This window comes from Beta vulgaris, chromosome 5, assembly GCF_026745355.1.
Source record: "Beta vulgaris subsp. vulgaris cultivar EL10 chromosome 5, EL10.2, whole genome shotgun sequence".
NCBI lineage: Eukaryota > Viridiplantae > Streptophyta > Magnoliopsida > Caryophyllales > Amaranthaceae > Beta > Beta vulgaris.
In genome coordinates this window covers 41,771,437-41,795,296 of record NC_079206.1, presented here as the reverse complement: position 1 = coordinate 41,795,296, position 23,860 = coordinate 41,771,437, and the positions used below count along the sequence as shown (strand labels likewise).

Below are 23,860 nucleotides of genomic sequence, written 5' to 3'. Positions count from 1 at the left end.
TAATAACCTCTTTATCACGTACCTGAGTAAATGAGTCAGCCTTAATCCATTTGGAGAAATAGTCGGTTAACGCCAGCATGAACACATTTTACCCCGGTGCTTGGGGGAGTTTTCCGACGATGTCCATCCCCAACCTCATGAAGGGCCAGGGGGGTAATAGTAGGGTGCAACTTCTCCGCTGGTTTGTGTGACATGGCGGCATGTCGTTGGCAGGCGTCGCATTTCTTAGCATACTCGACAGCTTCCTGACGCAATGTCGACCAATAATACCCCATGCGTAGGGTTCTATTAGAGAGACTGCGTCCTCCCGAATGATTGCCACAACATCCATCGTGCATTTCTTGTAGCACTTAGTGGCATTCGTCGCCGTCGAGACATCTCAAGTATGGTCCTACAATATACTTACGAAAGAGGATACCGTCAAGTAGAACGTACATTGAAGATCTAAAACGTACCTTTCGGGCCTGTTGCCTATCTTCAGGAAGGGTACCATCCTTAAAGTATTGGATGATTGGCGTCTGCCAGCTTGCTGATTGTGTCGCGATGTCGTTGACGTCATCAATTGTAGTCGATTTATCAATTGCAGGTGACGACAGGTGTACTATAGGTATGATTTTGAATCCTGACTTTCTCATGGCTGACCCAATGTTTGCCAATGCATCTGCCTGTGTGTTTTGGTCCCTAGGAATTTGAAAAATATCAAAACTTACGAAAGATTTTACCTGGACGGCATCCAGATATGCCGTCATTTTGGAATCTTTAGCGGCAAATTCCCCTTTGATTTGACTGACGATAAGTAACGAGTCGTTGTAGGCTTCTACTTTAGTGGCGTTTAAGTCTTTGACTAATGTTAACCCTGCTAACAATGCTTCATATTCCGCTTTGTTGTTGGTAGCTTTGAAGTTGCAACTGATAGCTCGGGCTATGATGTCCCCTTGTGGCGACTTTAGCAATACTCCTAGGCCAGCGCCCCGGAAGTTGGAGGATCCATCTACGTGCAAGATCCACTTATTGTTAGTGGTATTAACTTCGAGCATACTTACCTCCGTCTATGCCGTCGCTTCCAATCTAGGGCTAAAGTCAGCCACAAAATCCGCTAATGCTTGCGACTTAATAGCTGTTCGTGGCTGATATGAAATGTCGTAACTGCTGAGGGTGATTTCCCATTTACTCATTCTTCCTGTCAATTTTGGATGTCTCAAAATGGACTTAACAAGACAATTAGTTTTGACGTGAATAGAGTGTGCCTCAAAATAATGTTTCAGTTTTTTTGACGCCGTCACTATTGCTAGGACGAGCTTTTCCAAGGAAGAATACCTGGTTTCAGCGTTGACTAATGATTTACTTACATAATATACAGGAAATTGTCCTTCTTGTCCTTCCCTGGCCAGGACAGCATGTAACAGCCCGCTCTTCCAAGCTGCTAATGAAACACACTCAACAACCATAAACTATAATCAACTCTCAAATAAATTACTTCGCAGCGGAAAAATATCCTTAAATACACCAATATCTCCAATAATATTCTCAAATATCATATACAACGAAACATAAATAACTATTTTCAACTATCTAGATACAAGCTCAATCCTTAATCTAGGACGACATCATAATCTTGCTTCACTTCCATTCTCGAGCTCTTGATACCAAACCTGCAAATTCAGAGAACAAAATACAAAACAAACACAATTCCAAAATGAGTGGAAAACTCATAACCTTTACTTCAGCCCGTTATAAACATTTTATTTCTCAAATCGTTTTCATTTAGTTACAACGCTGGCATAGCTCACTCTCTTAAACAATCAGTGGCAAGTATAGGCTTTGGACAAAAGACAAACGCTGCCTCCAAGGTTCGTTATAGAGCCCAGCAATACTACCCCCAAGGTTCGTTATGGAGCGTAGCCGACCGTATCAGGTCAAAAAGTAACCATCCCCTACCCATACCTTGCCACTTTCTATTTTCAGTTCATAAACTAAGCCAGCAAAACATTTGCATATTCATATTCATCAAATAATATTTTCCAGAATCAACTCATAGCATGACATTCATAACTATGGCCATAGTACGAACTTAAGTATCAAAAACAGAATAAAGATCCACACACACATGGGCATGAGTAAATGATTTTACTGAACATAAAAGTTACCTCATACGCGATCCATTATGTAGCTCCTGGCATATAAAGACTTTGAGAATTTCACAACTCCATCAACTCTCTTGAATTCCGTAACAATCCTCCAACATTAACCTCAAAAAATAATAATAATTAATTGTTTTCCCATCTCACTATATTTCGAATAAAGGAACTAATCCAAATAACTTTCAAGCTAAAGACTCATTAAACTAAATCTTCTCTAATATAAATTCTTTCACTAATTGAAATATTCCAATAGAAACTAACTCACTAGCTAATTCCATACACTAACCTCAACTACACAATTCAACTATAATTTAACAACACTAGCTAAACTTGGCTCACAACAACAAACAACCGCTACCCAAGCACACCACTACAACAACCACCACCACAAGTAACTGCAACAATTTAGTTTACCATTTTATAAATAAACTACCACACTAACACCACAACAACTCCACAACTACAACAACAATAAGAACAGCACCGCAACAACAATACAACAAACCAACAGCACAACCACAACAACAACTTCACAAACGACCACAATAACAGAATAACAATACTTCAACAACACGACCACCACAAGCACATAACATAAGGAGTGGAATTTGTGAAATATAACTTATAACTCCTAAACATAGTTGCATACTAACTCCAAATAAACTGACTACTAATCATAATAAATAACTAACTAATAATCTGATATTGAAGAAAGATAAATTGGACAAAAGTATACCTCCCACAAAATTAGGTCCTTTGAAATAGCAATAGTTGGACACAACAACCAGTAGCACCACCTCGCGCCGACGCCAATCACACGGCTGTACGGACGAAATAGCCACAAGGACAACGAGACGACGCCGGCTTGCGGCGGCACACTAACAACAGCAATAACAAAACAAAGAAAAGAGAAGGAAGGGTCGGACAGCAACACCGACAGCCAGGTAGTAGCGCAGCAACAACCACGACCCTGCAATAGCACGCGAACAGAGGAGGCGCGACACCACGAGAGGAAAGATCAAATGAGAGAAGCAACGCTGCTCGCTTGCGGCGGCGAGACGAGCTGAGGCTCCGGCAAGCTCAACCGAGAGATGGGGCAGTGGAGAGAATCAGCGGTGAAAGGGAGATTGAGTCAGGAGAAAAATGAGTTGGGGTTTGAAGTTTGTTTCACGAGAAAGAAAGGAATAAGCGGTGGGATTTCGTTTTAATTAAACCGACAAGGATGGGAGTATTTGGGTTCCAGATAACCCAACGGATAATGGTGAAAATGGAAACCGACTCTAGTTGGGAACTTTCGACAATACCACTCAAATAATTTTAAACAACTAAAATCCAAAACGCATAATATAAATAACTTCATAAAATAAAACAAATAAATATATTACAAATACAACAAAAATAAATATCCATACTCCAACTTAAATAAAATAAGAATATCCGAAACATAATTAACTGAATAATTATAATTAGCTTTTAAATAAACACTCTTAAAATTAGAGCTATTACATACTATCACCCTTATTTAAAGTTTCGTCCTCGAAACTTGAAAATAATAATTTAGATAAAACCGAAATCTCACTTGTAAGATATCAGTCATCCAAACCTAAATTCTACCATCAGCTTATGTATCTCCACTTCAACTCAATATCAAAATCGAGGAGCAAAGAAAACAAAAGGGCATAAATTTCAGCATAAAATTCCAATCATCTCATTCGTAGAGATCACGTTTGAAATTCGTTTACATAACCAAATCATATAAGTTTTCTCAACACATAACATAGACAATACAAGACATTGAAATCATATAGCACACGCATAAGCGCAACAATCATAAACTTAACCTTCAACATTCCTAATTCCTGATCATCAATTCTCAACCACTAATAATCCCAAATTGATTTCAAACTATCCCAAGAATCTTTTACCCTCGCTAGGCAGCCAACTAGGCATACGGTCGCAAGGTTGCTCTGATACCATCTTGTAACAGCCCGCGCTTCCGAGCTGCTAATGAAACACTACACTCAACAACCATAAACTATAATCAACTCTCAAATAAATTACTTCGCAGCGGAAAAATATCCTTAAATACACCAATATCTCCAATAATATTCTCAAATATCATATACAACGAAACATAAATAACTATTTTCAACTATCTAGATACAAGCTCAATCCTTAATCTAGGACGACATCATAATCTTGCTTCACTTCCATTCTCGAGCTCTTGATACGAAACCTGCAAATTCAGAGAAGAAAGTACAAAACAAACACAATTCCAAAATGAGTGGAAAACTCGTAACTTTTACTTCAGCCCGTTAAAAACAATTTTATTTCTCAAATCATTTTCATCTCGTTACAACGCTGGCATAGCTCATTCTCTTAAACAAATCAGTGGCAAGTACAGGCTTTGGACAAAGAACAAACACTGCCTCCAAGGTTCGTTATGGAGCCCAGCAATACTACCCCCAAGGTTCGTTATGGAGCGTAGCCGACCGTATCAGGTCAAAAAGTAACCATCCTCCACCCATACCTTCCCCACTTTCTATTTTCAGTTCATAAACTAAGCCAGCAAAACATTTGCATATTCATATTCATCAAATAATATTTTCCAGAATCAACTCATAGCATGACATTCATAACTATGGCCATAGTACGAACTTAAGTATCAAAAACAGAATAAAGATTCACACACACATGGGCATGAGTAAATGATTTTACTGAACATAAAAGTTACCTCATACGCGATCCATTATGTAGCTCCTGGCATATAAAGACTTTGAGAATTTCACAACTCCATCAACTCTCTTGAATTCCGTAACAATCCTCCAACATTAACCTCAAAATAATAATAATAATTAATTGTTTTCCCATCTCACTATATTTCGAATAAAGGAACTAATCCAAATAACTTTCAAGCTAAAGACTCATTAAACTAAATCTTCTCTAATATAAATTCTTTCACACTAATTGAAATATTCCAATAGAAACTAACTCACTAGCTAATTCCATACACTAACCTCAACTACACAATTCAACTATAATTTAACAACACTAGCTAAACTTGGCTCACAACAACAAACAACCGCTACCCAAGCACACCACTACAACAACCACCACCACAAGTAACTGCAACAATTTAGTTTACCATTTTATAAATAAACTACCACACTAACACCACAACAACTCCACAACTACAACAACAATAAGAACAGCACCGCAACAACAATACAACAAACCAACAGCACAACCACAACAACAACTTCACAAACGACCACAATAACAGAATAACAATACTTCAACAACACGACCACCACAAGCACATAACATAAGGAGTGGAATTTGTGAAATATAACTTATAACTCCTAAACATAGTTGCATACTAACTCCAAATAAACTGATACTAATCATAAATAACTAACTAATAATCTGATATTGAAGAAAGATAAATTGGACAAAAGTATACCTCCCACAAAATTAGGTCCTTTGAAATAGCAATAGTTGGACACAACAACCAGTAGCACCACCTCGCGCCGACGCCAATCACACGGCTGTACGGACGAAATACCCACAAGGACAACGAGATGACGCCAGCTTGCGGCGGCACACTAACAACAACAATAACAAAACAAAGAAAAGAGAAGGAAGGGTCGGACAGCAACACCGACAGCCAGGTAGTAGCGCAGCAACAACCACGACCATGCAATAGCACGCGAACAGAGGAGGCGCGACACCACGAGAGGAAAGATCAAATGAGAGAAGCAACGCTGCTCGCTTGCGGCGGCGAGACGAGCTGAGGCTCCGGCAAGCTCAACCGAGAGATGGGGCAGTGGAGAGAATCAGCGGTGAAAGGGAGATTGAGTCAGGAGAAAAATGAGTTGGGGTTTGAAGTTTGTTTCACGAGAAAGAAAGGAATAAGCGGTGGGATTTCGTTTTAATTAAACCGACAAGGATGGGAGTATTTGGGTTCCAGATAACCCAACGGATAATGGTGAAAATGGAAACCGACTCTAGTTGGATACTTTCGACAATACCACTCAAATAATTTTAAACAACTAAAATCCAAAACGCATAATATAAATAACTTCATAAAATAAAACAAATAAATATATTACAAATACAACAAAAATAAATATCCATACTCCAACTTAAATAAAATAAGAATATCCGAAACATAATTAACTGAATAATTATAATTAGCTTTTAAATAAACGCTCTTAAAATTAGAGCTATTACATATTATCACCCTTATTTAAAGTTTCGTCATCTAAACTTAAAAATAATAATTTAGATAAAACCGAAATCTCACTTGTAAGATATCAGTCATCCAAACCTAAATTCTACCATCAGCTTATGTATCTCCACTTCAACTCAATATCAAAATCGAGGAGCAAAGAAAACAAAAGGGCAAAAATTTCAGCATAAAATTCCAATCATCTCATTCGTAGAGATCAGGTTTGAAATTCGTTTACTTAACCAAATCATATAAGTTTTCTCAACACATAACATAGACAATACAAGACATTGAAATCATATAGCACACGCATAAGCGCAACAATCATAAACTTAACCTTCAACATTCCTAATTCCTGATCATCAATTCTCAAACTAATAATCCCAAATTGATTTCAAACTATCCCAAGAATCTTTTACCCTCGCTAGGTAGCCAACTAGGCATACGGTCGCAAGGTTGCTCTGATACCATCTTGTAACAGCCCGCGCTTCCGAGCTGCTAATGAAACACACTCAACAACCATAAACTATAATCAACTCTCAAATAAATTACTTCGCAGCGGAAAAATATCCTTAAATACACCAATATCTCCAAAAATATTCTCAAATATCATATACAACGAAACATAAATAACTATTTTCAACTATCTAGATACAAGCTCAATCCTTATAATCTTGCTTCACTTCCATTCTCGAGCTCTTGATACCAAACCTGCAAATTCAGAGAAGAAAATACAAAACAAACACAATTCCAAAATGAGTGGAAAACTCGTAACCTTTACTTCAGCCCGTTATAAACAATTTTATTTCTCAAATCATTTTCATCTCGTTACACCGCTGGCATAGCTCATTCTCTTAAACAAATTAGTGGCAAGTACAGGCTTTGGACAAAGAACAAACACTGCCTCCAAGGTTCGTAATACTACCCCCAAGGTTCGTTATGGAGCGTAGCCGACCGTATCAGGTCAAAAAGTAACCATCCTCCACCCATACCTTGCCACTTTCTATTTTCAGTTCATAAACTAAGCCAGCAAAACATTTGCATATTCATATTCATCAAATAATATTTTCCAGAATCAACTCATAGCATGACATTCATAACTATGGCCATAGTACGAACTTAAGTATCAAAAACAGAATAAAGATCCACACACACATGGGCATGAGTAAATGATTTTACTGAACATAAAATTTACCTCATACGCGATCCATTATGTAGCTCCTGGCATATAAAGACTTTGAGAATTTCACAACTCCATCAACTCTCTTGAATTCCGTAACAATCCTACAACATTAACCTCAAAAAAATAACAATAATTAATTGTTTTCCCATCTCACTATATTTCGAATAAAGGAACTAATCCAAATAACTTTCAAGCTAAAGACTCATTAAACTAAATCTTCTCTAATATAAATTCTTTCACTAATTGAAATATTCCAATAGAAACTAACTCACTAGCTAATTCCATACACTAACCTCAACTACACAATTCAACTATAATTTAACAACACTAGCTAAACTTGGCTCACAACAACAAACAACCGCTACCCAAGCACACCACTACAAACAACCACCACCACAAGTAACAGCAACAATTCAGTTTACCATTTTATAAATAAACTACCACACTAACACCACAATAACTCCACAACTAAAACAACAATAACAACAGCACCGCAACAACAATACAACAAACCAACAGCACAACCACAACAACAACTTCACAAACGACCACAATAACAGAATAACAATACTTCAACAACACGACCACCACAAGCACATAACATAAGGAGTGGAATTTGTGAAATATAACTTATAACTCCTAAACATAGTTGCATACTAACTCCAAATAAACTGACTACTAATCATAATAAATAACTAACTAATAATCTGATATTGAAGAAAGATAAATTGGACAAAAGTATACCTCCCACAAAATTAGGTCCTTTGAAATAGCAATAGTTGGACACAACAACCAGTAGCACCACCTCGCGCCGACGCCAATCACACGGCTGTACGGACGAAATAGCCACAAGGACAACGAGACGACGCCAGCTTGCGGCTGCACACTAACAACAGTAATAACAAAACAAAGAAAAGAGAAGGAAGGGTCGGACAGCAACACCGACAGCCAGGTAGTAGCGCAGCAACAATCACGACCCTGCAATAGCACGCGAACAGAGGAGGCGCGACACCACGAGAGGAAAGATCAAATGAGAGAAGCAAGCTGCTCGCTTGCGGCGGCGAGACGAGCTGAGGCTCCTGGCAAGCTCAACCGAGAGATGGGGCAGTGGAGAGAATCAGCGGTGAAAGGGAGATTGAGTCTGGAGAAAAATGAGTTGGGGTTTGAAGTTTGTTTCACGAGAAAGAAAGGAATAAGCGGTGGGCTTTTGTTTTAATTAAACCGACAAGGATGGGAGTATTTGGGTTCCAGATAACCAACGGATAATGGTGAAAATGGAAACCGACTCTAGTTGGATACTTTCGACAATACCACTCAAATAATTTTAAACAACTAAAATCCAAAACGCATAATATAAATAACTTCATAAAATAAAACAAATAAATATATTACAAATACAACAAAATAAATATCCATACTCCAACTTAAATAAAATAAGAATATCCGAAACATAATTAACTGAATAATTATAATTAGCTTTTAAATAAACGCTCTTAAAATTAGAGCTATTACATACTATCACCCTTATTTAAAGTTTCGTCCTCGAAACTTGAAAATAATAATTTAGATAAAACCGAAATCTCACTTGTAAGATATCAGTCATCCAAACCTAAATTCTACCATCAGCTTATGTATCTCCACTTCAACTCAATATCAAAATCGAGGAGCAAAGAAAACAAAAGGGCAAAAATTTCAGCATAAAATTCCAATCATCTCATTCGTAGAGATCACGTTTGAAATTCGTTTACTTAACCAAATCATATAAGTTTTCTCAACACATAACATAGATAATACAAGACATTGAAATCATATAGCACACGCATAAGCGCAACAATCATAAACTTAACCTTCAACATTCCTAATTCCTGATCATCAATTCTCAACCACTAATAATCCCAAATTGATTTCAAACTATCCCAAGAATCTTTTACCCTCGCTAGGTAGCCAACTAGGCATACGGTCGCAAGGTTGCTCTGATACCATCTTGTAACAGCCCGCGCTTCCGAGCTGCTAATGAAACACACTCAACAACCATAAACTATAATCAACTCTCAAATAAATTACTTCGCAGCGGAAAAATATCCTTAAATACACCAATATCTCCAATAATATTCTCAAATATCATATACAACGAAACATAAATAACTATTTTCAACTATCTAGATACAAGGTCAATCCTTAATCTAGGACAACATCATAATCTTGCTTCACTTCCATTCTCGAGCTCTTGATACCAAACCTGCAAATTCAGAGAAGAAAATACAAAACAAACACAATTCCAAAATGAGTGGAAAACTCGTAACCTTTACTTCAGCCCGTTATAAACAATTTTATTTCTCAAATCATTTTCATCTCGTTACACCGCTGGCATAGCTCATTCTCTTAAACAAATCAGTGGCAAGTACAGGCTTTGGACAAAGAACAAACACTGCCTCCAAGGTTCGTTATGGAGCCCAGCAATACTACCCCCAAGGTTCGTTATGGAGCGTAGCCGACCGTATCAGGTCAAAAAGTAAATATCCTCCACCCATACCTTGCACACTTTCTATTTTCAGTTCATAAACTAAGCCAGCAAAACATTTGCATATTCATATTCATCAAATAATATTTTCCAGAATCAACTCATAGCATGACATTCATAACTATGGCCATAGTACGAACTTAAGTATCAAAAACAGAATAAAGATCCACACACACATGGGCATGAGTAAATGATTTTACTGAACATAAAAGTTACCTCATACGCGATCCATTATGTAGCTCCTGGCATATAAAGACTTTGAGAATTTCACAACTCCATCAACTCTCTTGAATTCCGTAACAATCCTCAACATTAACCTCAAAAAAATAACAATAATTAATTGTTTTCCCATCTCACTATATTTCGAATAAAGGAACTAATCCAAATAACTTTCAAGCTCAAGACTCATTAAACTAAATCTTCTCTAATATAAATTCTTTCACTAATTGAAATATTCCAATAGAAACTAACTCACTAGCTAATTCCATACACTAACCTCAACTACACAATTCAACTATAATTTAACAACACTAGCTAATTTTGGCTCACAACAACAAACAACCGCTACCCAAGCACACCACTACAACAACCACCACCACAAGTAACTGCAACAATTTAGTTTACCATTTTATAAATAAACTACCACACTAACACCACAACAACTCCAAACTACAAAACAATAACAACAACACCGCAACAACAATACAACAAACCAACAGCACAACCACAACAACAACTTCACAAACGACCACAATAACAGAATAACAATACTTCAACAACACGACCGCCACAAGCACATAACATAAGGAGTGGAATTTGTGAAATATAACTTATAACTCCTAAACATAGTTGCATACTAACTCCAAATAAACTGACTACTAATCATAATAAATAACTAACTAATAATCTGATATTGAAGAAAGATAAATTGGACAAAAGTATACCTCCCACAAAATTAGGTCCTTTGAAATAGCAATAGTTGGACACAACAACCAGTAGCACCACCTCGCGCCGACGCCAATCACACGGTTGTACGGAGGAAATAGCCACAAGGACAACGTGACGACGCCAGCTTGCGGCGGCACACTAACAACAGCAATAACAAAATGAAGAAAAGAGAAGGAAGGGTCGGACAGCAACACCGACAGACAAGTAGTAGCGCAGCAACAACCACGACCCTGCAATAGCACGCGAACAGAGGAGCGCGCGACACCACGAGAGGAAAGATCAAATGAGAGAAGCAAAGCTGCTCGCTTGCGCGGCGAGACGAGCTGAGGCTCCGGCAAGCTCACCGAGAGATGGGGCAGTGGAGAGAATCAGCGGTGAAAGGGAGATTGAGTAAGGAGAAAAATGAGTTGGGTTTGAAGTTTGTTTCACGAGAAAGAAAGAATAAAGCGGTGGGTTTTGTTTTAATTAAACCGACAGGATGGGAGTATTTGGGTTCCAGATAACCCAACGGATAATGGTGAAAATGGAAACCGACTCTAGTTGGGAACTTTCGACAATACCACTCAAATATTTTAAACAACTAAAATCCAAAACGCATAATATAAATAACTTCATAAAATAAAACAAATAAATATATTACAAATACAACAAAAATAAATATCCATACTCCAACTTAAATAAAATAAGAATATCCGAAACATAATTAACTGAATAATTATAATTAGCTTTTAAATAAACGCTCTTAAAATTAGAGCTATTACACAACACTTACCGAAGATTCGCTAACGGCGATGTACAATTGCAGCGGCTCGTCAGCTGATGGCTTTGACAACAATGGCAGCGTCATAAGGTATTGCTTGAGGTCTTGGAGGGCTTTTTCATGCCCGTATGTCCATTCGAATCCTTTGTTCTTATTCAGGACGTCGTAGAACAGCCGGCATTTGTTGAAAGACTTCGAGATGAACCGGTTCAATGTGGCGACTCGTCCAGTTAACTTTTGTACTTCCTTCAAATTTTGTGGTGACTGAATGTTGAGGATAGCTTTGATTTGGTCTAGGCTAGCTTCGATGACACGCTTGGTGACTATGTATCCCAAGAATTTACCTGCATACACTCCAAAAGAACACTTTGTAGGATTTAATTTCATGCCATACCTTCGAATAACGTCGAATGATTGTTGTAGATGTAATACATGATCGATCATGTGCAGTTTTCGATTTGACCAACATGTCATCTATGTAGACCTCCATGGTGTCCCCTATATGGTCTTTGAACATGGCGTAGACTAAGCGTTGATAGGTCGCACCGGCATTCTTCAATCCGAACGGCATGACCTTGTAACAGTAGATGCCACGGTCGGTGACAAATGACGTCTTCTCTTGGTCTTCTGGGTGCATGAGTATCCCGAGAAGGCATCCATGAATGTCAGCAGCTCGTGTCCTGCAGTGGCATCTACTACGGCGTCTATATGCGGTAGAGGGAATGAATTCTTTGGGCAAGCTTTGTTGAGATCAGTAAAGTCTATGCAAACCCTCCACTTACCATTCTTCTTTCCTACAACAACGACGTTAACTAACCAATCAGGGTATTTTACCTCCCTTACCTTACCGGTGTCGATTAGTTTTTGAACCTCATCAATGATGATTTGGTTTCGCTCGGGAGCGAATTTGCGCCTTTTTTGCTTGACTGGTTTGTAGTTAGGGTCGACATTGAGCTTGTGTGTAATCACGTCAGGATCTATTCCTGTGACATCCTCATGCGACCATGCAAAACAATCAGTGTTAGCTGTTAAAAACTCGATTACCTGCTGACGGACGTCGGGAGACAATGCAGCTCCTATCTTCACGGTTTGATCTGGGTTGCTAGGGTCTAATATGACCTCACCTACTTGTTGCTCATCAAAGTCATGTTCTCCCAACGTCTGCATCTGTAATTGCTATGCTTCCGATTTCCTTGGTTTGAGGGACGTTTTGTAACACTCCCTCGCAACCCGTCTGTCCCCTTTGATCTCTTGTACCCCCCATTTTGTGGGAAATTTCAAGAACTGATGATAGACGATGGGACAGCCTTCATGCTATGGATCCAAGGCCTGCCTAAAATCACATTATAAGAAGAAGGACAGTCAATGACATAAAATTTAGTTGGCATGCTAACTCCCTTGGCGAAGGTGGGCAGCGTCACTTCTCCCATGGTATGCTTGGATTCTCCGCTGAATCCGACAAGGACCGTGGACTTTCGGATGATGTCTTGTTCGTCGATCCCCATGTCTTCTAGAGCGCCTCTCATAATGATGTTGGCTGAACTACCATTGTCAACTACACACGTTTAAGTAGGCAATTACTAACAGTCAACGATATTACCAGTCCGTCATGATGTATGTCTCTGTCGTCACCGAGGTCGGCGTCGTCAAAGCTGATGGGCATAGCCTCTAGTTCAGCATCACGTGGATGACGGAGCTCTTTTTGGACGGCGTGCTGATTTGGGCCGTCTCTTGCACGTCGCTTAGCTGCAGAGTATGCTAGTCCACAAATATCTGATCCACCACTAATAACATTGATTACCTTTACATGGGCTGGCGAGGAGGGTGGTTGGCGTCGGTCCTCGCCCTTCGATGTCGTTTATTTTCCTTTTTTTGTCAGCAAATCTTTCAGATATCCTTGCTTCAAAAGGTGAGCCACTTCCCGTCTCAGGGCGACGCATTCGTCGGTATGATTCCCATGGTCTCCGTGGAATTCACACCATATGGATTTATCGCGATATGCCGTCGACTTTTCGTTCCTGTAAGGCCATTTTACAGCAGTACCCAAAGAATGTAAAGTGTTGATAATACCTCCCATGGTGACATTGAAGCCGTATTCAGCGAGCCTAGGGGGCAGGCCAGGATCATTCTTCCAGTCGTTGGTTGATCCGACATGACGGACGCTATGGACTTGCTGCGGTCGCTCGTATGGCTTATGGCGCCATGACGTCTGCTTACTGGTCACTGTCTTCCGGCTGTCAACGTTAGCATAAGCTTTTCTGGACTGCATGTCTTCTTCCAGCCTGATTTGGGCCAACGCCTTAGCTTGGGCGTCTTCGAACGTCGGGCAAGGATACTTGGTCAACTCCTTGTAGAGGTTTGATTCTTCCTCCAACCCTCGCTTGAAAGCTTCGATGGCCGTCCGGGAGTCACAGTTTGGAATGGACACCTTTTCCCTATTAAACCTGTTCACAAATTCCTTAAGAGATTGATCAGATTTTTGTACAATCCTATGCAAATCACTAGCTTGCTTTTCCATCATACGATTACTAGCAAACTGCATATTAAAGGTGTTGACTAATTGAGCAAAAGAAGAAATAATCCCATTATTGAGATTAATGAACCACTGTAATGCCGGCCCAATCAGCGTTGAGCCGAAGCCTTTGCACATGCATGCCTCTCGCATGTTTTTTGGGATTGAAATGGTGATCATTCTTTGCTTATATTGAGCAACATGGTCGTTAGGATCTGTGGTGCCGTCATATAGCTTCATAGATGGGACAGAGAATCGCTTGGGCACCTCGATCAATGCAATGGGATCAACAAAGGGAGAATCTGCATAGTTGTTTGGGGGTGGCCTTCTCCATTGGTCAGGGGACGCCAGGAATGCGGGCGATCATATCTTCCAATTACTGGAGACGATGCTGGACAGGATCATCAAGACGACGACAAGGCTGGCCTTGGAATGGCTCCTTAATTGGGGGGTTGACGTCACCATCATTATCACCATCGCCATCTTCCTTTTCTGATTTGCCAGCGTCTTCGTGGATGATATGGTTCACAGGAGTTTCGAATCCTTCGGCATCCAGATTACGCATCCTGGGGACGTCACTGGTGTTGCGAGGCTTTGGCCCTTTTGAAGGTTTCTGGGCAGATTTCAAGCTCTGATTCTCCATGCAGGGCGCGACATAGCTTTCTTTCAACGTCGCCATCTCCGCCTTGACGCGGTTGAGTTCATCGATGACCTCTTGGGTAGTGATTCATTGTCCTGCCATTGAAAACACAAAAGTAGGGGAGAATACGGAAAACTAATGTAGTTAAAGTAAAACAAAAGAAATGCGATTGCGAGCAGATGTATAGAGATCTTGTTGTGGCCCCACGGTGGGAACCAAATTGTTTATGCCAATTTTGTACCAAGTACGCAAAAGGAAAAGGGGACCAACAACGAGATCTTTACACTATTGCAATCAACATTAACGAATGAATAAAAGACGTAAAGGAAATAACACAATATAAGACAAAGGAATTGTTGACGCGGAAAACCCAATTGACGGGACAAACCGCGGGTGATACTCTTGATCACCAATCCACTAATTTGCTGATGGCGTCAATACAATGATAAATTACAATGGAAAGCTTTTCTTCGTAACAATGGGAGCTATAGCAGTAGAGAGTATAGAGAGTGTGATTGTGTGCTAAAGAAAATCAGAGAGAGAGGCTAGGTTTACATCTAGTTACATATTTATATCTAAGAATATTCCCAGCTGCAACTTAAGTTGTTCCTCCATGTATAGGCCACGTCAGCCGAATCTTAAAGTATCTCCTTGTATTTCTCAAAATGCCAAAATAAACTGCTGCTTGACTTGGTCATGTGCGCACCATTTCTCAGCCCAACTGCCATGCAAATATGATTTCAAAATGAACCCAAAATACCGCCAAAAGCACAAAGATTTGGGGCCCAACAGGGGGCAACAGACATTGTATAAGCCAGCAAGAAAACTAGGGAAGCCTATTAGGACTGACAAGGTTACAACACAGAAAGATATTTTAGAGTATGCTTGAATTATTGTGGCAGTTAGAATGGATCAGGAATTCACAGAAAGATACTTTGTGAATGAAAAGGGTTTTCTGACAATTCAGGCTGAGTTGTATGAGTGTAAGCCAATAGTATGTATTGATTGTAAAGGTATAGGACATACAAGAGAGGAATAATAAGCATGATCGGGAAGATAGGGTTTTCTCTAAGATAGACAGATTTTTTAGCTAATGATGAATGGGATGAGTTGTTTGGGAATGCTATTGCAACCTTTTTACCGGAAAGCATCTCTGATTATAGTCCTTGTGTTATCTAGTTTGATCAGTCCATTGTGAAAAAATCTAAAGCTTTTAGGTTCTTTAATATGTGGACTAAGGCAGATGAGTTCATGACTATTGTGCAAGAAAGCTGGCAAGAGAGACTGACTGGTTTGCCTATGTTGCAGATTATGACAAAATTGAAGAAATTAAGAAGAGGTTTAAGAGAGTTGAATAAAAAAGAAGTTTGCCAATGTTGAGAATGTAGCTGATCAAGATATGCTTCAGGAGTATTCAAACTCAGATACATGATGATGTTTACAATGAGAACTTGTATAATCTGGAGGCCATAGCAAGAAAGAAGTATTATGAGCTGAATAATGCCAGAGTGAGCTCCCCGAGACAAAAAATGAAGTAAAACTGGAAAAACTATAGAGATATGAACCATAAGTACTTTCATGCCTGCTTGAAGAAAAGAAGAATTCATAACCAGGTTTGCAGAATTAAGGATGTGAATGGGGTGTGGAAAGAGCAGAAGAGTGATATTGACGATGCCTCTATTCAGTATTATAAACAAATATTGGGTATTGTTGTTGCTCCTGATGCTCATATGAGTACAACTATATTGAAAGAGGGAAATTTTATCACTAATGTCCAGCAGCAGATGTTATGTGAAAAATTTATAGCAGTAGAGGTGAAAGAAGCTCTATGGGATATTGAAGATAACAAATCACCTGGACCAAATGTTTATAACATATATGATGATGTAAGTCATGTTGTTTTAAATTTTATTTCATCTGGAAAGCTTTTGAAACATCTTAATGCTACTACTTTATGTCTAATTCCTAAAGTATATCAGCCTAGTGATGTTTCACAATTTCTCCCTATCACTTGTTGTAATGTATTGTATAAGATTATCTAAAAAATGATGTGTAATAGGCTGAAAGTTGTATTAACTAGTATAGTAGATGAGGTGAAGAGTGATTTTGTGGAGAATATGAAAATTATGCACTATATTCTCATTTGTCATGATATGTTAAAGCACTATAAAAGGAAGTCTAAACCAGCCAGATGCACATTAAAGATTGACTTGAGAAAGGCTTATGACTTTGTTAGCTGGGATTCTAATAAGGAGTTGGTCTGCAGTTTCCTAACAAGTTCATAGGATGGATCATGGGATGTATTGCTAGTCCTAGCTTCTATTAAGTATAAATGGTGATTCATGTGGTTTCTTTCAAGGGAAAAGAGTGTTGAGGCAGGGAGTCCTGATTTCCCCTTTGATCTTTGTTATGGCTATCAATTATTTTTCAAGACCAATGAAGAAATTGTGTAAGAAAGAGGAGTTCCAGTTTCATTATCGATGCAGGCAATTAAGATTGACTCATTTGATCTTTGCGGATGACTTAATGTTATTTAGCAAAGGGGATGTATAGTCTGTTGTTTTGCTAGTTAGGACTTTAAAGGCATTTGCTCAAGCCTTTAGGCTTAATGCTAAACCTGAGAAATCTGCCATCTAGTATGGGAATGTCTTAGAAGAAGTGCAACAAATGATTACTCAAATTACTAAGATAAACAAAGGAGTATCCCTTTTAGGTATCTTGGTGTGCCGATAACAACAAAGAGGATCGGGAAGGCAAATTGTGACATCTTAGTTGATAAAATTTGGAAGCGGGTGTTATGATGCAGCTTAAGGCAACTTTCATATGCAGCAAGATCACTCCTTATCAATTCAGTGCTCATGACTATACAGATTTATTGGGCCCATAAATTCATTTTACCTAAAAGTGTGTTAAAGAGAATCGTTCAGATTTTTATAGTGCCTTCCTTTGGGATGGTAAAGTGGTGCTGAGTAGAGTCCCTCTTGTATCTTGGGATCTGATCTGCAGGCCTAAGTCAAATGGTGGGCTTGGAGTGAAGAATTGTATTGCTTGGAACACATCAGCAGTTGGGAAGTATGTTTGGCAAGTTGCTCAGAAGGAAGATGTTATGTGGATAAAATGGATCCACTGTGTATACATCAAAAAAGAGAGTTGGTGGAAGTATGAGGCTCCTCAAAATGCCAGTTGGATTTGGAAGGTTATCTGTAAAGTGAAGAGTATTTTCAAGAATACTTATCAGGGTGGTCAATGGTTAGATGGCACAAAATAATATATTATGAAGGAAGCTTATAAATGGTTACAAGGGCAACAATCTAGAGTTGCTAAGAATCACTGGGTCTGGAACAAATTCATCTTCCTAGGCACTCTTTTATTGCCTGGATGATTATGCTTGGTAAATTGAAAAATAAAGACAGATTACTTGCTGATGGTCTAAGTTAGGATGCTGATTGCAACCTGTGTAGAACTACTACCGAATCTTGCCTTCACCTTTGTTTCAGATGTCCTGTTAGTAAAAAAATGTCAGGGGGTAATGCAATGGATTGGTATCAAAATAGCTAATCAAGAGAACTTGTACACATCCTGGAAAAAATGGGGTCTGAAGTTCAGGAAGAAGAAAAGACATCAGGTGTGGTATGACATCTTAGCAGCGCTAGTTTATCACATTTGGAGTAGGAATCATGCTCTTTGGCATGGTGTAGTGAAGAGACCTGATCTTGTAGTGAAAGATATTCAAATAGATGTTGCAAGCAGAATGATTAGTTGTATTGATGTTAAATGGTCTGCTGAGGATAAGAGTTGGCTTCATCATTTGCTGTTGTAATTCTGTTTTCGTTGTCTTTTGTTGTTAGTGTTGTTTGGTTAGCTAGTGTGATGTACTAGCTTACCTTAGTTTGTATTGTTGTTGGTGCATATGCTGTGATTTTTGCTAATAATATGATAACAATTTTACCAAAAAAAACATACTACTTTTCCATGGAATTCTCCATTGAATTCCTCCATAGAATTCTCCATTGAATTTCTCAGAAACCAAGGATAATGAAGTGTTTTCATTAGGATGCATATAATATGGACTGAGTAGATCTTGAGTAGGATTAGTTGAGGTTGAGGCAGTCATTTTGTGAAATTCTAAGATCAAACTTAGATCAGACTCAAATTTCAATTCAGAATTACTTGAGTCTAACTCAATTAACAAGTATTTAATACATTCAATTAATGAACGAAGTGATAAAATCTAGAAGTTGATTTTGCAAAATTTCTTCTGCAGATTTGCTGATCAATGCAGGAAATGTTCTTCTTCTAATATTCACTTCAATTTTATGAATTCTTGCAAATTTTAGCGGTAAATTTTCACCAAGATCTAAATGAGATCCTGCTCTGATATCTTAAAGAAGATCATAGAACTTCAGTTGCAATCATTTTGATGTAAAAGAGAGAAATAGAGAGAAAATGAGAGAGAGAAGAAGAGAGATCTTTTACTATGATTGCTAAAATGATTCTCATTACAATCAGTATATGTAGGACCAGAACAATTTGTCCTAACCAATCATATTAGTCTTACATCAATTACAACCAATCAAAAGCAAGTTAGCTCTAACAGAATCACCTAACTAACTTGCTGACATGGCAGAGGTTGTTATGAGATCGCTGAGCTGAGCTGTGGCAGTAGCTTCAATACTTGTAGTGGTACTAGCAGTACCTTCAATAACACAAGTTACAACTACAGGCTTCCATGCATAATCATTAAACCAATAAAAAATAGTAAAAGGGGGATATGAAGAGAGAAGATAAAAATGTGAGGTATATTTACTTGATCTTTTAAATGGCATTTATAAACTATATGGCTGTAACAGGCACCATGCTGTTGTAATCTGTTTCTTTGAAGGATTCACAGTGAAGATGCCGCGTGAAATTGTTGGTCGTGTCCAAGAAATAAAGAACGAATGACATCAAACAACAACAAGCACACATAGGGATTGGGCCAAAGATCCACAGAAAAAGAGGAAAGGACAGGTAGAAGGCTCGCAAGCCAAGAGACCAAAAGAAGCTCCCCCTATTCAAGCATCGGGCAGCATATTCCACAGCTTCCTTTTTTCCCCCGGATGTAGGTAAGGTTGCCAAGAAGCTCACATGTGCATAGTACCGAATCGACTGAACATTGCACAGAAAGGCTACAAGGAAGCAAAGGATGAGTGCAAAATACTTGACTGATGTGATGAACTCACTCTTGTTACCATACACCAGTCTGGAAGTTGCACTTGTGTTGGTTGAAGTACTGCTCACAAAGACGCCAATGATTGAGCTTAGAGTAATCGCTGTTGTTGCGAGAAGGGTGGAGGCCATCATGTTATTGCGAAGCGTTTGAACCACCAAAACACCATTTTTTAGGGGATCCTGAAAGCAAACATTAGAGTCAATTCAATTCCAGGAGCTCGAATTACCTGCATTAATTTAATAGCATATTCAGGCACAGTATATACACCAATAGATTTTCTATAATCACATGACAAATTACCCCCGTCTGAAAGTCTCCTAAACAAGCACAGCACTCTGTGAGGGTACCAGTCCCGTGACCCATAGCTTAATCAACATTCAACAGTGAGAAAATTCAAAGGGATAACAAGTTTCTGAAGATAAACTCAATCAGATAATAACATTCCTTGGCTATTTTGCTACTGTAAAATTTTCAGTAAAAGAAGTAAAACCAAATAGACGAGAGGAAATATAAGCCACGGCAACCCCTAATAGCAATGATTTTCTGTGGCCAAATATCTGAATAATACAGAACGTAAGCAGAATACACACTTGAATCCTTTCAACCAAATGTCGTGACTCAGTCCTTCAATAAGTGAAATACCCTATAAACCTGCTCATGATTCAGTCCTCTATAATCTTTTGGTTAGCAATGATAGAGCAAGGGAGGAGAGCAAAGAAGTTTGCATTTTCCATCTTAAATATTTGTAATATCAGGAGGATTTGGTTCATTAAGAAGGGCAAGGAAAATGGATCCTTCGAAGTTCTTACCATTCTCATCCCCTATATATCCTGTATCTGAATAAGGGAACAAGATCATTCACTATCCCTTCCCTCCCTTTCTCTCAAAGTTCTCCATCCGAATAAACTGTTACTGGGTAAATACGTACTCAGCTTCATCCGTGGCATCAACCAGATATTAGACACATGTGTACATTCATAACATTCAAATTATGAGTTGATGTCCCAATATTTGATTGAGATTTTTTATAGTACAAAATCACTATGTTGAGCATACAAATACGCTAATCTCAACTATATCAAGATTATTCCCCATGGTTCGATATAAGAAAATGCTCTTTTTTTTTAGAAGAAAATGCTCATACTTGTTTTCTCTTTAGAGACATCATCATTTTGTAAAACCATAGTCTCATATATCCTACACATCCAATATCAAAGTTATGCATATAATTCAAAGAGCATTTAGACTTGGATAATAATTAGTTACCAAATACTCTATCAAATATATTTCCTATTAGACTTATTAAATCCAACTTTAAATATATACTTTGAATGATATTCTAGAAACAGTAGATTCATCTCGGATTCAAGGCGTACACAAGACAACAAAAGTTTATGAGTCCATAATTTCCCAATGTGGTAATTATAAAGTTGGATACTAAATATAAAATTATTATGCATAGAGGGTATATATGCATATTTAGGGGTCGTCTGGTTGAATATATGGAATGAAAAAGGAATGGAAATAAATAAAGGAGAGAAATGGTAATAAAAATGGTTACATTTATTGGGTGTTTTGTTCAAGTCATGGAATGGTAACCATTACCACCAACTAATGGATTTTGTTACTTGAGGGAGAAGGGAGGTAACAAATTGGGGGAGTCCATTACCACCAAGTAATGGTAATAGATTGGTGATAGGTTGAACCAAACATGAAGAAAGGAAATTGGTAATTGATTCCGTTTCTTGGATCCTAAAAATAGTGACCCAAACGGGCTCTTAATGTATTATGTAATATATTAACTGTTAATATATTTTTGACAAAATAAAGTTTAGACTTAGAACACAACATTTAATTTAACATTTTTGGGCCTCTAAAGAGTGTGACTCAGTGGTGGAGGTAGCTTTGCACGCCCTATTACCACCATTATAAAATGAAAAAAGTATTAAAATGGATCAGATATTATAGAACAATAAAAAGAATTAGTATTTGTGAGGAAACTAAATACTCCTATAACTCCCCTCAAAAAAAAAAAAAAAAAAAAAAAAAATACTCCTATAACTAATTACAATAATATGGTTGCAACAATTTCAGGGGAATATCCCCAATATTCATCATCCCTGATCCCAATGCTATTGCCACATCACCAACACCAAATTCACCTAATAATTTGCCTAAAAAATTCAACCTTCCACCAAAATTGCCAAAAAGTGATGCTTAAAACTCGAATTGTACTTCGAAAAGAGAACAGCTAAATGGCGAATTGCTACATGTTTGTAAAATTGTAACTCTAAAAATACGAGTCTAAAAGACATTTCTACAAGTGCACCAGATGTCGAACCTACAATTGTCTATATAAATATCTAGCAATTAACAAAGAAATATAAAGGAGATAGAGGGGTGAAACATACGGCCATTAAGCAGAAAACCCATTGACAACGACTCTCAGCGTTGAGGCCAATTACAGTGTGTCTAGGATTACGCTTCACAGTAATGACGAGCCAAATGTGATATACTCCAAACACCAGCAAACCCAATGATACAAGAACAAAGTCGAGTTGCTTCACTTCCATTTCAATAAAAAGTTATGATGGAGGGGCCTTGGTTTGCCTGAATTTACACTGCAGATGATATGATACGATACCAATACATAGAATAATTACTCAAGTATTATCAAGTATGAATATGAGTAAAATATAAACGACAGGTTGAGAAAGTAAAGAAGCAATTTACTTGCGTTATAAAATATGAATAGAAAGTGGGAACAAGTGTCTAACTGTGAAGCAATTCTAGCAAAGAATGATTCCTTGTTAACGGTGCTTGATAACGACTTTTTTATTTGACTTTAAATATCCTCTCAAATTGACAGGCAGCAGGCTCGCAGCGGAGCCTAAATAGTATGTGGCGCTTATTGGACGGTATGCCGTATGTTTTTTTTTTTTTTTAAATTTAAGTAAGACAAAAAAAGTATTAGGAGACCTTGCGTACGAGAAGAACTCCTAATATATCGTTTATAAGGATAGAATGTAAGGTTGAAGTTGTACAATGTTTAATTGTGAAGGAAGAATCTATCAAATGACCGATATTGGCAACCCAGTCGACTTCTTTGTTTTGCTTCTCTGTAGATGTGCTTAATGCTCCATTGAGTGAAGGAGCAAAGGAGATTATGAATATATCTTATAATGTTGGCAATCTGCCATAGAGGTGCCCATTTTTCCAAAACTACTACGTTTATAACTAAAGGTCACCTTCCCATTTTAGGGAAAATGATGATGGGGCGGCCAGTAAGCTACTGTAAATTGTCTTCTTCAACATAGAGAGATGTAACCCCTTCTTTGATAGTTAGGAAGAATCCTTGTTAAAATGTGGTTGCTTCGGCAACATAGACTTATGTGTTTCCTAGATTGTAAGCGTACGCTTTGATGAGAGTGCCTTGGGAGAGGTGAATGATCACCCAGGCTGAAGCCATTGAAGTATCTAACCAAGCCATCGAAGTTGAGCTTGTATGCAAAAACAGGTGGTGGGGACCATGCTATGTTGATTAATTGTGGTTATGGAGGTAGGAGAACATGTGCTGGAGTGTTGTTGGAGGAAAGAGGGGAACATGTGGAGTCAAAATGGTCTACAGTGGTTTTGATTGACCATTCTGTGTGAAAAAGTTTTGTTTTGTGGAAGATGCGATGATAATTGAGGCTTTGATTATAAAAAATGA

General features: G+C 38.3%; 2 protein-coding genes across 3 annotated transcripts; both read right to left on the bottom strand.

Annotated features, from left to right (window-relative positions):
* Window positions 1-13,642: 13,642 nt before the first annotated feature.
* Window positions 13,643-14,536, bottom strand: LOC104908250 (uncharacterized). The gene has a single exon (XM_010697344.1). The coding sequence runs from the start codon at window positions 14,534-14,536 to the stop codon at window positions 13,643-13,645; it is 894 nt and encodes a 297-aa protein (XP_010695646.1).
* A 4,847-nt stretch (window positions 14,537-19,383) lies between these two features.
* On the bottom strand, window positions 19,384-22,981 carry LOC104908245 (hypothetical protein). 2 transcript variants are annotated; one of them, XM_048644534.2, is made up of 3 exons: window positions 22,560-22,981; window positions 19,744-20,327; window positions 19,384-19,632 (listed from the first exon to the last, which is right to left on the bottom strand). In XM_048644534.2, exons 1-2 carry the CDS (start codon window positions 22,719-22,721, stop codon window positions 19,770-19,772), a joined length of 720 nt encoding a protein of 239 aa, XP_048500491.1. In that variant the 5' UTR covers window positions 22,722-22,981; the 3' UTR covers window positions 19,384-19,632; window positions 19,744-19,769. The 2 variants fall into 2 exon arrangements, with proteins under 2 accessions (XP_048500491.1, XP_010695641.1); XM_010697339.3 differs by having other exon boundaries at window positions 19,384-20,327; window positions 22,560-22,978.
* Window positions 22,982-23,860: the final 879 nt, after the last annotated feature.